Source organism: Bison bison, unplaced genomic scaffold (assembly GCF_000754665.1).
Source record: "Bison bison bison isolate TAMUID 2011002044 unplaced genomic scaffold, Bison_UMD1.0 scf7180017864068, whole genome shotgun sequence".
Taxonomy (NCBI): domain Eukaryota; kingdom Metazoa; phylum Chordata; class Mammalia; order Artiodactyla; family Bovidae; genus Bison; species Bison bison.
Window position 1 is genome coordinate 6,130,161 of NW_011494640.1, and position 16,087 is coordinate 6,146,247.

A 16,087-nucleotide genomic window follows, 5' to 3' on the forward strand; every position below is an offset into this window, starting at 1 on the left:
CTCTTTCACTTTCATCAAGAGGCTCTTTAGTTCTTCTTCACTTTCTGCCATAAGGGTGGTATCATCTGCGTATCTGAGGTTATTGATATTTCTCCCGGCAATCTTGATTCCAGCTTGTGCTTCTTTCAGCCCAGCGTTTCTCATGATGTACTCTGCATAGAAGTTAAATAAGCAAGGTGACAATATACAGCCTTGACATACTCCTTTTCCTATTAGAAACAGTCTGTTGGAACAACAGTCTGTTGTTCCATGTCCAGTTCTAACTGTTGCTTCCTGACCTGCATACAGGTTTCTCAAGAGGCAGGTCATATGGTCTGGTATTCCCATCTTCTTCAGAATTTTCCACAGTTTATTGTGATCCATACAGTCAAAGGCTTTGGCATAGTCAATAAAGCAGAAATAGATGTTTTTCTGGAACTCTCTTGCTTTTTTGATGATCCAGCGGATGTTGGCAATTTGATCTCTGGTTCCTCTGCCTTTTCTAAAACCAGCTTGAATATCTGGAAGTTCACGGTTCATGTATTGCTGAAGCCTGGCTTGGAGAATTTTGAGCATCTCTTTACTAGCGTGTGAGATGAATGCAATTGTGCAGTAGTTTGAGCATTCTTTGGCATTGCCTTTCTTTGGGATTGGAATGAAAACTGACCTTTTCCAGTCCTGTGGCCACTGCTGAGTTTTGCATAGCCATCTATATCTGAATTAAGCTAAGCATGAATTTACACTAATTTCTCCAACTCTACTCCATTACTACATGGATCATTCCAGTCTTCTCTCTTGTTTATCTGGAAATTCCCACACCAACAGCAAGATTCCTAGCTAGTACCATCCAACGTTGTTTTACTTGTTTAATTCCTGTGTTCATGTAGAGCAGTATCAGAGTTCTTTTTTTTTTTTTTTTATCTCATATCACTTTACTTATTTATTTATTTTTAATTTTTTATTTATTTTTTTAAAATTTTATTTTATTTTTAAACTTTACATAATTGTATTAGTTTTGCCAAATATCAAAATGAATCCACCACAGGTATACATGTGTTCCCCATCCTGAACCCTCCTCCCTCCTCCCTCCCCATACCATCCCTCTGGGTCGTCCCAGTGCACTAGCCCCAAGCATCCAGTATCGTGCATCGAACCTGGACTCAGAGTTCTTAAACTTGTGTCCTTGTGGGACGCTAGAGAGTACAGTGCTGGTGTCCGGCTCCTTTTGCCTTTGGTCCTACCAACTCTGCCCATTGCAAGGTTACTCAGGTCAGCACTGCCCCTCACCCCTCAGTGAGCTTTGTGTCATGCATTGGTAAATACTCTTGGATTATTTTCTTCACAGTCTGCATTCTTTTCTGGCATCTTCCAACTAGAGGGCTTGCTTTTATTTTTCGTATAGAAGTACAGTTCTCAAGCACCATGTTTTGAAAAGGCTGCCTTTCCTAAATAGAACTGCTTCTAAACCTTTGTCAGAAATCAGTTGGCCATATTTGTGTGAATTCTCCCTTCTGTTTCATTGATCTATGTCTCCATTCCTCTGCCATTACAACTCCAACTTTATTACCGTGCATGCTCCATCACTCAGTCATGTCCAACTCTTTGTAGCCCCATGGACTGAAGCCTGCCCGGCTCCACTGCCCATGGAATTTCCCAGGCAAGAATACTGGAATGGGTTGCCATTTCCTTCTTCAGGGGATCTTCTTGACCCAGAGATCAAACCCATGTCTCTTGGATTGGCAGGTGGATTCTTTATCACTATGTTAGCTATAGATTTTTTAGATTTATTTCTATCAAGTTGAGGCAGTTACTCTCTAATCCTTCTTTGCTGGTAACTTTAGTTATGAATAGCTATTGAATTTTTCCAAATGCTTTTTCTGCATCAATTGATGTTATCATATGATTTTTCTTCTTTAACCTATTAATATGATGGATTATATTGATTGATTCTCAAATATTGAATTAATTTCTTGTCTCTCTGGAATAAACACCATTTTGTCATAGTGTACAATTCTTTTCTATATAGCTGAATCCTGTCCTTTAATATTTTGTTCAGAATTTTTGTGCCCATATTCATGAGGCATATTTGTAGTTTTCTCTTTTTATTAATATTGTCTTTGACATTTTTATATTTAGAAGTTCCATTCACTTTTTTTTTTATATCTTCCATTTTTATCCTCATCTTCCCCATTATTTCCCTTCACATTTTCAACAAATTTCTTATTTATTCACCATCATCTGTTATATTTCTGGATCTCTGAATTTTGACTGACTTTCCTTCTGGGTATGGATCCCATATTCCTGCTTTTTTTGCATATCTGGTATTTTTTTGTCTGACTGCTGGTCATTGTGAGTTAAGTTTTTGAGTAATTGAATTTCTTTAAAAAGTGCAGGCCTTCTTTGTGGTAAGTAGGTAAGTTACTTGCTGACCTGATTGCTTCTTTCAAGGTTTGTTTTGTATTTTGGAAGGTGAAACTCTAGTAGCATTTACAGTAGAGATAATTCTATCCTGCTACTTAGATGTGACCTTTTCCTCTGTGAATGCCCAGGCCGAGGGTGGCGGGGAGGCCAGTGAAATGTGTATTCCAACTTGTGAAAGTTTAAATACTTCCCAGTCCTCTGTGAGCTGTGGGCAGTGTCCATCTTTCCCCCGCTTTGCTCTGCCTGTGGCGTTCCAACCGACTCAGGCACGGTACTCAACAACAAACTCAAGGGGTGCATCGCATCTCGGGTGCTCCTTTACTATGCGGCTCTATCTTCTATGGTGGTCTGTCCTACAAATGATAGCTCAGTCAGTTCAGTCGCTCAGTTGTGTCCGACTCCTTGCGACCCCATGAACCACAGCACGCCAGGCCTCCCTGTCCATCACCAACTCCCGGAGTTCAACCAAACCCATGTCCATTGAGTCGGTGATACCATCCAACCATCTCATCCTCTGTCGTCCCCTTCTCCTCCTGCCCTCAATCTTTCCCAGCATCAGGGTCTTTTCAAATGAGTCAGCTCTTCACATCAGGTGGCCAAAGTATTGGAGTTTCAGCTTCAACATTAGTCTTACCAATGAACACCCAGGACTGATGGACTTTAGGATGGACTGATTGGATCTCGTTGCCGTCCAAGGGACTCTCTACCTGTGTGCTAAGTCCTTTCAGTCATGTCCAACTCTTTGTGACCCTGTGGGCTGTAGCCCACCAGGCTCCTCTGGCCATGGGATTCTCCAGGCAAGAATACTGGAGTGGGTTGCCATGCGCTTCTCCAGGGGATCTCCCAGCCTAGGAGTTGAACCCATGTCTCGTATGCCTCCTGCATTGGCAAGTGGGTTCTTTACCACTAGTACCACCTGTGAAGGCTGAGCTGCTCCAAATTCCAATTATGCCCCTCAGTTCAGCAAAACCACTGTGTTCTAAATTGGTTCCAGGCAGAAAGCCAGGATGGTGTTGGTACTCGGCTGTTTTCTTTCTCTCTCTCAGCAATCAGTTAGGCACTGCCTGTTGTCTAATGTTTTAAAGGTTTTTAAAACATATATGTATATGTTTTGTTCACTTGTTTAATTATTTACAGTGGGAAGGCAAGTCAGGTTCCAGTTACTCCATCATTGTAGAAGTTCCAAGTAATTATTTAGATTCATTTCATCTGAAATAAAATGCTTGTAAAGTATGAAGGTGGAGAAGGCAATGGCACCCCACTCCAGTACTCTTGCCTGGAAAATTCCATGGGCAGAGGAGCCTGGTAGGCTGCAGTCCATGGGCTTGCTAAGAGTCAGACACGACTGAGCGACTTCACTTTCACTTTTCACTTTCATGCATTGGAGAAGAAAATGGCAACCCATTCCAGTGTTCTTGCCTGGAGAATCCCAGGGGCAGGGGAGCCTGGTGGGCTGCTGTCTATGGGGTCGCACAGAGTCGAACACGACTGAAGTGACTTAGCAGCAGCAAGTATGAAGGAGTTATAGTTAAAGCACCCATTCCAGTGCCTGGCACATAGTAGGCTGAAATTTTATAATACTAGATATTATGATTATAATAACTTTCATTGATATCATTCAGTGGAGGCTCTATTAACCCAGGGATTTACTGACAGCAGTGACTTTTGAATACTTATCTTTCTCATTTTAATTTATCCAAGGGAAGCATACAGAATTAAATAATACACTTGTAAATTTGCATAAATACTAGCAAAAGTAATACCTACTATACAGATTGCCTCTTATAAAGTAGTAGATTGAAAAGCAATTGGAAAAGATTTAAAGCTCAGGCTCTGATTTCCAGCCTTAGTCAAGTAGAAATTTCATTTCATATTCTCTTTGCAAATGTTATTCAAGCACAATGATGATTTAAAAGTAATTGATTTTCCCCACTCAAATAAAAAAAGTAAGCAACTCAAGAAAAAAGTAATCTGGCTCAAGGCAGCAAAAGCATAAAGATTTATTAAGTAAACTACGAGTAGAGAAAGATGATATAATGTACTGAAGACTCTTCTACTAAAATAAGTTAGAATGCATATTGCTTGGAGATCAAATGGGGAGGTGTTGAAATGTACATAAAAATATAGTACTCCTAATACAAAGAAACATGAATGAAACCCAATTTACTCCCTATGTGCTCAGTTGCTCAGTCATGTCTGACTCTTTGTGGCCCCATGGACCGTAGCCTACCAGGCTCCTCTGCCCATGGAATTCTCCAGGCAAGAATACTGGAGCAGGGTGCCATGCCCTCCTCCAGGGCATCTTCCAGACCCAGGGATCTAACCCATGTCTCTTGTGTCTCCTGTATTGGCAGGCGGATTCTTAACCACCAGCACCACCCTGGGAAGCCCATTATTTGTAATAAATCTTCACATACTTTGCATAAGACTAATAACAAAGTGCATTATTACTCTAAGGCAAAAAGAGCAGTCATCTTTGAATTTCTCCTGCGTGAAATTTTCCTTGAGTGGCTCCACCATCAGAATCACCACATATTCCTACCCCAAGCATGCAACACTATGAAGACATCAGGTGTAGCAATTAAGGGATAACAATTCAAGTAGGAATGTTGGCATGTTCATGTAAAATAGGCCAGTGGAGTCAATCTAAAGGTATCTTTGAACTGTGAACTGCTCTGAGATTCTTCCTGAGTACCTATGCTGTGGAAATAGCTGCTGGCTATTTGGGCTCCTGACTGGCATGGAGCTTTATCATAAACTAATGTCTGCTGCTGCTGCTGCTAAGTCGCTTCAGTCATGTCCGACTCTGTGCGACCCCATAGACGGCAGCCCACCAGGCTCCCCCGTCCCTGGGATTCTCCAGGCAAGAACACTGGAGTGGGTTGCCATTTCCTTCTCTGATGCATGAAAGTGAAAAGTGAAAGTGAAGTCACTCAGTCGTGTCTGACTCTTAGTGACCCCATGGACTGCAGCCTACCAGGCTCCTCCATCCATGGGATTTTCCAGGCAAGAGTACTGGAGTGGGGTGCCATCGCCTTCTCCGAAACTGTCACTGAACCCCAAATATAGCTCTAAGAACACGGTGGTGATGGAAACCAGATTGGGACAGGTTTGGAATTCTCTCTGGGTCCTGGCTCTCTGGTTCCTGGGTCTTAGAGAGTTGATAAATGTCTGTAGAATAAGTTGACCCTATTTTCCCCTGCCATTCTCTCTTCCTACCAAGTCCTTCCAAATTAGTGAGTGCCAAGAAGAGATAAATCTGAGGATCTTGGACTTTTCTCAACTATTTTAGAGCCACTTGGAGCTCCAAGAGCCAAGACATGCATTAGGGCTGCTCTGGACCTGCACTTGGCATTTATCTCCCCAGGAAAGCTCTGGATCTGAGCGGGACTGGACTGACAGCTCTAGGACTGCCCAGAACTTAGGGGATTAGAAGGGTCTGACACTGATGTTAAACTTCTGGAGCAGAGTGGGCTTTTGAGTTTTGCTAGGCTAGAAACCATTCCAGTGTTCTCTCATGGAGAATCCCACAGACAGAGGGCCCTGGTGGGTTACAGACCATGGGGTCATTGGACAGGACTGATCGACTGACACTCACTTTCAGGCTGTGGAAGTAGGGAGAAGTCAGGTCATTTCTGTAGCCATTGGTGCAAAGGTGGCCAAACATCTTATTTCAGAATTTGCTGTAATCAGATAGCCGGGGAAAGAGCTATTGTTTAATAAATACCTCAATTAAGCTTGTCTTGCTAAATGGATGGAAAGCAGTACTAATGTGTATATTCGTCAGGGCCTTTGATTTCATCCTTTTATTGTTTCTCAGCACGTTCTTGTTTATATGTCTCTTCAACTAGTCTATACCAAGTAATGCCATTTGTAATAGTTTAGTCTATGTGCTTTTCCAGTCAGAGTGATTGCCCCATTCATAGCAAGACAACCTTTGAAATAGGTTAGTAAGAGGCAATCAATTTCATGTCTTTCCTATTGACATAAATGACTATTTATTGCAGGAAACAAATTCACTTAGACACTGCTGAATTATAATCAACCTAGTAGGACCTGGACGTAGTAAATGTTTCATTTGACAGATTTTACTTTAAAAATAGATGCCAGGTGTGAAAAAAGTGTGAAATGAAACAGACATGAACTATTTTGGTTTGAGATTCTGCCTCTAAAATGGTCTGTGAGTGACATATGGTGGTTTTATAAATGCAAGGTAAACCCGTGGCAGATAGAAAAGCACTTTAACACCAATTAAATAAGCCTGGAAGCAATTACCCAAATACATGCTGAGACATTGCCTTTGAAGATTGACAAAATATTTGATTTTGATCCTTTGCTTTAATTATGATGATAGCAGTGCTCAGAGATTTTTTTTTTAATGTCACCTTTTTCATTTATCTCAACAAATGGAGGTATATTTAGGGAGCTTGGGATTGACATGTACACACTGCTATGTTTAAAATGAATAACCAACAGGAACCTACTATATATACAGCACAAGGAATTCTGTGCAATGTTGTGTGTCAATCTGGATGGGAGGGGAGTTTGGGAAAGAATGGATATACGTGTATGTATGGGTGAGTCCCTTTGCTATCCACCTGAAACTGTCACAGCATTGTTAATCGGCTATACTTCAATACAAAATAAAATGTTTTTTGAGAAAAGATAGCAAGAGGTTTCTAAAAAGAGCTTGGCTTTTCTCATTTTCAAACTTGTAAGTGACTACCTCAATCTGAAGTATCCTGTATTCGGTCCTGATGTCACCTCTTTTAGACGTGTACTCATTTAGTGTTGACTCATAGTTTGGCTTTAAATCACACAGAGATGGCTTCATATTGGTAACTTCTAATAACAAGCTATTGCTTGTGAGTTGGCCTTTTGACCACAGTGACATCAGCCCCCGTTCTGGCTTGTTAGTTTAAACCAGGCTTTCTCTGAGAGGGGCAAGGATGCCCCCAGATGTTGGGAGTGGCAACGTGAGGAGCCCAGGTCACAATTTTCATTATGGATGGACCCAAGCAGTGGTGAGCTCCCCTCGGGCACTGTTCCCAGGGAAGATGGGTTAAAGCCTGGGCTCCCCCGAGAGATCACAGCTGTCTTTCCTTAGGTGGGCTTGATGCTCTCCCTGAAGCATATCCCGGGGTTTGGAAAGGAGATTGCATTTGTATTACTGACTCAGGCTAGGCACGCAGCTGCACCCTAGAATTATCCAGAAAATAGTCAGATGTCCAGACATGCACATTCAAATACTTGGCTCCCCCAAAAATCATAAACTGTGAGTTTTTTGGCTTTCCAGAGCTTCAGAAAAACAAATAAGAAGATCCAGCTGATTCCGTCTAAAACAAAATGATTTCTTTAATAAAATCAGGAACCCAGGTTTGTTTCTCCCATAAACCATGAAAGGATTATTCAGACATGGGAATCAGCTTCAGATCATGAATTTGATAGATTAAAGGAGATTCTTTTTACTGGCACCATTTCTTTTCCTTTTTTAAGTTTTACTTGAGTAAAGGATGTCTTGTATGGAATTCTGGGAGACTTCTGCAACTTTATGCAAACAGCCAGTTGGGCTGCAATGCAGGCGAGCACATGTGCTCAGTCACATCAGTAGTGTCCAACTCTGTGCGACCCTATGAACTGTAGCCCACCAGGCTCTTCTGTCCATGGGATTCTCCAGGCAAAAATACTGGAGTGGGTTGCCCTACCCTCCTCCAGGGGATCTTCCCAACTCAGGGATCAAACCCACATCTCTTATGTCTCCTGCATTGGCAGGTGGGTTCTTTACTACTGGCGCCACCTGGGAAGTCCATGGAGAGCTTGAACCTAGCCTTAGATCTTTGCTGAGCCAGAGAAGTGACAGGGGTCAGAGCCACTGGGACAGCTAGCTGGCTCACTGCTGCTTTCCTTTATCTCCTTAGGGGAAGAGTGTGACATCGACATCAATGAATGTGACAGTACCCCCTGCCATCACGCCGGCCCCTGCCTGGACCAGCCCAATGGTTACACCTGCCACTGCCCACATGGCTGGGTGGGAGCAAACTGTGAAATCCGTGAGTATTCCTGCAGCTCAGCCCCTGTGATTTTCCATTCCACTTTGATTCAATGAGAAGAAGAGGCTGACTGTCCAGCCAGCCCCACGTCACTCTTAGAAGAGGCAGTAAGGCCCAGAGTGTTACCCTGAGCCCCCTGTGCTTCCTGGGTCCTGGTTAAATATTTTTGCTCACTGCTTTATGCTGCTCCCCATCATTTCTGAGCCTGAATCCAGCCTTCCCATTGGGATGAGAATGTGCCGATGTCATCCCGAGTTCACGGCTGCAAGACAGCCAAAAATGTGCTTAGCAGAGAAACATTAGAATCCGATCCAAAAAGAGAATCTTTGTGTTGAAAGCATAAATTAAAAGCACACACACACACACAAAGAATGTAAATTCACTTCGCATTTGTGTCTTCAAATGTATTAGGTTCCATCAGTTGCCCGGAGAGAAGTCCAGGGAGGATGGGCATCACACAAAACCTGAAAAACACTTTGAGCTGCTTAGAGCGAGGTGTTCTCTACAGATGGACGCACAGAAGTTCGACAGTGTCAGAATTAGGACTATATATGTTCATATGAAAGTCTGGTAGCTTCTAGGATCGAAGTGAAAATGAGAACTGCACTGGAATTGGATTGTTGTTATTTTGTCAATCACTAAAAACTCAACTTTGAATGGTGTTTTTCTTCTCATTTAAATTAGGCAGGGTAGTTGAGTTTGCATATTTCTCCAGGGCCTTCTCGCCTCCTCTTCATCAGGCAAAGACTCTGCTATGTGAGTTTGGAAAGAGGTAGTTATGTAGACATAGCCCTGTATGTCAGTCTCCCTCCTGGGCTGGCCTGCCTGCTGCCACTTCTCCTCCAGGTTGTAGTGTTTCAAGAACAGACCCCTCACTGGTGGTTCAGCGCAGGCTTGTCTGCTAATTCTTTGTGTGTGTCTGAAGTGGGGGTGTGGTCAGTATCCGGAAACCTTTTTATCCACAAATATGGACCATATTCTTTAGCATCAACTTGGCCAGTAAAGGTATTTGCGTTCCTAGCTACTCACTCTTTGTCTCTCATCTTGGCTCAGGGCTTGAGAGAGGAAGAGATGAATTCTTTTTAGGACTCCCCCTTCAATCTTTTCAAATACTCATCCTCAATCTTTTCAAATACCCATATACAGAATGGTCTTAGGGATCCTTGGTCACAATAGGTGAGAAACATTCTGTTGTTGAGGAAAGGGAAGGAAAGAGATTCCAGTGGTACAAATGCTAAGGGCTATGATTCAATGCAGGGTATTAAAACTAAAGTAGGTCCAGGATGAAGGAAATGGCAACCCACTCCAGTATTCTTGCCTGGAGAATCCCAGGGATGGGGGAGCCTGGTGGGCTGCCATCTATGGGGTCACACAGAGTCGGACACGACTGAAGCGACTTAGCAGCAGCAGCAGCAGTGAGATGTGTTAGAGGAAAGGATCCCAGATTTGGGCCAGCAGGACCTTGGTTCTCGCCCTGGCTGTGGCACTTCTTGTGTTAGTTATGCTGAGCCTCAGAATACTTATCCAGTACTGATAAGTACATAAGTACTTATTCAGAGTACTTATGAAAATGGGACCCATTTTCATTCTAAAATTTGGTAATTCTGTGAAATGACAAATTTCATGCCTCATGGCAGATCTTGGAGAAGGAAATGGCAACCCACTCCAGTACTCTTGCCTGGAAAATCCCATGGATGGAAGAGCCTGGTAGGCTGCAGTCCATGGGGTCACGAAGAGTTGGACATTGCCAGGGACCAGCCCCGGCTGATCCAGGGTATTCGAAGGAGAGACGGCATAGGCGAAGATCAGGAAACAATTGCTTAATTAAACGTTAATTAAGGATATAAAGAGTAATAGAATGAGGATAGCTCAGTGAGGAAATTCAGTGGAGAACAGAGGCTGAAATAATTCAGCCAGAAGGTAAGAGAAAGAACGACATGGTGAGACCAAGTTTCGGTGAACAAGGCCCACACTTTATTTTCCAAAGTAGTTTTTATACCTTAAGTTATGCATAGAGGATAATGGGGGAAGGGGTAGAGTCATGCAGTAAGCCAGGCTTTCTTCCTGCAAACTTATCATATGCAAAAGTTTAGGTGATTTGCATCATCTTCTGGCCTGGAGGCCTTTTTCTCTAAAGGTGATTATTCTAAAGTCAGGCGCCAGCCTCCAAAAAGCATTAGATAAAGTTGCATTCCTACAGAGCAAAGGTGTGGTGGGCTATAACAAGAAAAAGAATTAACTCAAGGGTCCCAGGTTACAAACATTAAAGCTACTATTTACACCAATTATATTAATCAATACACTGCCAGGGACACAGCAGGTAGGGGATATGGAGACTTAGCAGCACATTGGCCCAACAAGTGAAAATCCCTTCACCAATACAATTTCTAATCAATCTTTTAACTGCTCAAAGGAATCTGTATTTAGACAGTTTAGAACATCTCATGCCTCTCAGTTTGGAGGCTCTGAGCAATCACATGTGGCCGGAAAAACCTATTCAGGCAGGCTAGAGGACTTCCAAGGGAGTTTGTAGGTTGAAACACTGTCACACCCAGGAATTATTAACTGGAGCTGTAAGCTAACTCTTTTTTCAGAGAGGTAGTGGGGGACAGCCCCCCGTAAAGTCAGAGGTGTAGGTGAAAGCACAAAGCAGAAAGTAGGCAGACTCTGGTTTTGGGGGTAGATTGCTCAAGAATTTCCAGGGAGACTCCTGAGGCTCGATCCCGCCTTTGCGTGTGCCAAGCCTCCTTCCTCATGACCTTTGCCAGGGGCGGAGCTCGCTCCCCGCAGGACATGACTGAGCGACTTCACTTTCACTTTTCACTTTCATGCATTGGAGCAGGAAATGGCAACCCACTCCAGTGTTCTTGTCTGGAGAATCCCAGAGACAGAGGAGCCTGGTGGGCTGCCATCTACGGGGTCGCACAGAGTTGGACACAACTGAAGTGACTTAGCAGCAGCAGCAGCAGCAGCATGGCAGATCTATGTATAATTTTAAATTTCTAGTTGTGAAAATAAATATATAGGAGAGGAGAGTATGGATAAGAACTCAGAAACACAAAGGATGCCCTTGAGAAGTTTTGAAGTAAAATTGTATCATTATTAAAAAAAAAATCTAAATTTTACTTCTTTCTGGTGATGATATTATAGGCAAAAGATATACATGGATGGAATAATCAGGATGAAAGGTGACTTCATGTTCTAGTGACATCATATTCTAGCTCTGTGACCTGGACAAATAACTATATCTCAGCCTCATCTTTCTCACTTGTAAAATGGTGATAGAAAAGTTGCTGGGAGGATTAAAATTAAGGATCCTTTGTGCAGATCTCTGGTGTGCAGCAGTAGACACTTAAATAGATGCTAGTTGCCTTTTCTGTTTCTTTCTATGGTACTGTAGCTCTTATACCTTGAGCCAGCTGGCGAGGACTTGCCTTTGACAATCGTGTTTTTAGATGATATATGCCCAGAGCACAGGCCACTCTGAGTCTGTGGATGTGTTGGGCACATCCCAGTACACACAGGGTTCCCTGTTCTCCCAGAATAGCACTTTCCATTTGATGGTCTCACTTGCACCTCTCCATTCAGTCAAAGGTGTTAAAAATAAATGTTAACACAGATAAGGTTCCGTCACATCTCAGTGTTGGTTGCTTCCATCCTTGACCTGACTGTAAGAATGGAGAATGAATGTGTAAGATTTGTGATGACACACAGGTGGAGCTAGTGACCAGTGCTGAGATAAATGGACCTGAATCAAAAGAACAGATCTAAGGGCCAGGAATGAAAGGAAAGTTTGGGCCATGAGTGGGCAGAGATGATATGAGGTCTCTAGTCCTCTATGAGCCATGGAACCCATGGTCTCTGAGTTTCTTTCTAACCTGGAACATCTGTGATTTTCTGAATTGGCTGGAAACCAGGAGGAGGGTGCCTGAAAGATACAAGGTCAGGTTGGTAAATCTCAACAGGAACTCTCAGAAGGAGAACAATGGTGCTGTTAGAGTTACAGACAGTCCTGCTGATTGAGAATCGGCCAGTTGTATACACCGAGTCAATCCTAAAGGAAATCAACCCTGAATATTCGTTGGAAGGACTGATGCTAAAGCTGAAGTTCCAATACTTTGGCCACTTGATACAAAGATCTGACCCGTTGGAAAAGACCCTGATTCTGGGAAAGATCGAGGGCAAAAGGAGAGGGCAGCAGAGGATGAGATGGTTGCATAGCATCACCAACTCAACGGAAATGAATTTGAGTTAACTCCAGGAGATAGTGAAGAACAGAGAAGCCTGGAGTGCTGCAGTCCATGGGGTTGCAAAGAGTTGGACACGACTTAGTGACTGAACAACAACACTAAACAACAACAACAACAGCAACGTATATTGAGCAGTTGAACCTATTGTTAAGCCATTGATTTAATAACATTCTGCGGTTGAGAAGTAGGGGAACAGGGTATCTTGGATTTATGCATTTAGTGAATAATCCAGGGCCTCCTATTGTCAAGGGTCAGGCATCGTTGTTGTTCAGTCGCAACATTGTTGTTGTTGTTCAGTCATGCATAGTGCCCAGAATATAAAGGTTAATGAAGCAGCCCTTGCCTTCAGGATATCATTATCCAAGGGTCGATCCTCATATGTGATGGGAGTCGCTGTATAAGACTTCGCTCAGGCAGCTCCAGGTGCCCAGGCAAAGAGCAAGGTTGGATGTCTGGGGCTTCCTTGTCCCCAAATGCATGGAATTTAATAATGGTTAAAGAAACCCATCAAACAGTAATATGAGCAGTCTTTATTGTACAGATAGATTCAGTTCTTTGGTTCCCATTTTTATAAACTAGGATTCTTAAAAAACAAAACTGGTTTAGGATTAACATATATACACTACTATATATGGGCTTCCCTAGTGGCTGAAGAATCTACCTGCCAATAGAGGAGATGTGGGTTTGATCCCTGGGTTGGGAAGATCCCCCAGAAAAGGAAATGGCAATCCCCTCCATTATTCTTGCCTGGGAAATCCCATGGACAGAGGAGCCTGTTCATGGTGCTGTACACCTGGAACTAGCACAGCATTGTAAATCAACTATACTGCAATAAGAAAACAAAATAAAATGAATTAATCTTCCTCCCCATCAATACACCCCCACTTCACTCCCCAAAGGTAACAAGTGTTATGCATTTATTATGGATTCCTTCAGATAATTTTAGTCACTGTATAAATCCCATTTTATGGTAGCTCAGATGGTAAAGAATCTGCCTGAAATGCAGGAGACCTGGGTTCAATCCCTGGGTCAGAAAGTTCCCCTGGAAAAGGAAATGGCAACCCACTCCAGTCTTCTTGCCTGGAGAATTCCATGGACAAGGGAGCCTGGTGGGCTACAGTCCATTTGGTTGCAAAGAGTCAGACACGACCGAGCAACTAACACTTTCACTTTCATACACACTGTTCAGCATCTTGCATTTATCCTTAATATATCTTGAATGCTTATCCATATTGACTTAGTACATATTTTCCTCAATTTTTAACATCACACAATGTTTCTTAAATGCTCTATAATTTATTTAATAAGACCCCTGTTGATTGACAAATAACTTTTCAAGTTTTTGGTATTAAAAAGAATAGTAGAGTAAAAATTCTTATATATGTATTTACTTTTGTGAGAATATCAGAGTATTAGTAGGATAAATTCTCAAAAATGGAATAGTCAAATGAAGGGGTCCTTGGATTTTTCACAAGTGTTTATTTATAAATTGACTCTTTGCAAATAAAACTTCTCCTCTTGGCAGCAATGGTGTTGGGGTCTGAGGTTGATTTGCAAATCCCACTTAATCCATAATTACTTTATTAAATACTTTGAACACCACTGACCTCTGGGGAGCAATTGTGGCTAGATGTGGTCTTGCAACCATCACCATCATCCTTCTTCAGAACTCTTTTCATCTTGCAAAACAGTAACTCCCCATACTTCCTCCCCTGGCCCCTGGCAGTCAACTACCTACTTTCCTTCCTTCTTGTTTTCTTCCTTTCTCCCTTTTTTTTTGTTTCTTCCTTCCTTCCGTCACCTACCTCCCACTCCAGCCTCTAGTAACTACCATTCCACTTTGGGTTTTTTTCCTTTATGTTGCGCATGTAACTGACATCATACAATATTTATCTTTCTGTGTCTGGTCTGTTTCACTCAGCAGAATGTCCTCCAGTTCATCTATGAGGTTGTAAATGGAAGGGGCATCTTTTCAAAGATGCAAATCTAAATCCCTCAGACCCTCCTTCCCACCATTGTTTCCATCCTTTTCACAGCAAGCTGCTATTGAAATACATTAATGACTAAAGACCAAAGGCCATGCTATCGCCTGGTGGAAGCTGCAGGACTGCCCCTGCACTGAGGGGAGGTGCCCCCTCCTCACTCGGCCACTCTCCGCTTCGCTACCTGCGGGCAAGCAGCCACCCCGTCCTCCTTCCAGTCCCTCACTCTGCTCTCCACTCCTCCCAGGCCTTTGCCTGGGTCAGCCTTCCCTTCTGCCCCCTCCATCCCCTGCTAATATGTACTCCCCCTTAGAGCCTTGCTTGCTGTGCACCCCACCATGAAAGCTCTCCTCATTTCCCAGTTAGATGGCACAGCTTTTGTCCCCTCCCGAGGCACTGTCGCCTTGGTCCCTCGTGGCTTAGCATGCTTTCGCTTCCACATCTCTGAAAAGACTAGGGGATCCATGTGCACGCTATTCTCTAAGTTTTGCCTTGCTCCTTATCCCAGGCATCCAGCATGAGGCCTGGCACATAGTACATGCTGTTGTTGTTCAGTCCCTAAGTCGTGTCTGACTCTTTGTGACCCCATGGGTTGCAGCACGCCAGGCTTTCCTGTCCTTTGCCATCTCCCAGAGTTTGCTCAAACTCATGACCATTGAGTCAGTGATGCTGTTTAACTATCTCATTGTCTGCCTGCCCCTTCTGCTCTTGCCCTCAATCTTTCCCAGCATCGGGGTCTTTTCCAATGAGCTGGCTCTTTGAATTAGGTGACTAAAGTATTGGCACTTCAGCATCAGTCCATATAGTACATAGTAGTTGCTTACTGATACTTGTTCAGTAATAGGATCACTATGAGGGATTCAAGCTCTGCCTTCTGTTCCCTCCCCTCCTGCCTCTTCTGAAGGTTAACAAGGGTGTTCACTTTTCCCAGTCTCATTGACTACTTTGGTTGTCAAGCTAACTTTTAGCTACAGAAAATATAAAGAAATTTGAAATCCCTCCTCACAGTTATCCTAGGCAATAGATAGTTCCAAAATTCTCCAGCTATCTAAGTGACATCTACCTAAAAGACATTTTTCAGTTCAGTTTAGTTCAGTTCAGTCACTCAGTCGTGTCCGACTCTGCGACCCCTGAATTGCAGCACGCCAGGCCTCCCTGTCCATCACCAACTCCAGGAGTTCACTCAAACTCATGTCCATCGAGTCAGTGATGCCATCCAGCCATCTCATCCTCTGTCGTCCCCTTCTCCTCCTGCCCCCAATCCCTCCCAGCATCAGAGTCTTTTCCAATGAGTCAACTCTTTGCATGAGGTGGCCAAAGTGCTGGAGTTTCAGCTTTAGCATCATTCCTTCCAAAGAACACCCAGGACTGATCTCCTTTAGAATGGACTGGTTGGGTTTCCTTG

The 16,087-nt window shown here is 43.2% G+C and overlaps 1 protein-coding gene across 1 annotated transcript in view; it reads left to right on the plus strand.

Moving 5' to 3' along the window:
- Nucleotides 1-16,087, plus strand: part of DNER (delta/notch-like EGF repeat containing) — a 290,628-nt gene that overhangs the window by 257,428 nt on the left and 17,113 nt on the right. Inside the window, exon 11 of the mRNA XM_010837101.1 lies at nucleotides 8,319-8,450. Coding sequence (XP_010835403.1) covers nucleotides 8,319-8,450 — 132 coding nt within the window. The remainder of the gene's footprint in view (nucleotides 1-8,318; nucleotides 8,451-16,087) is intronic.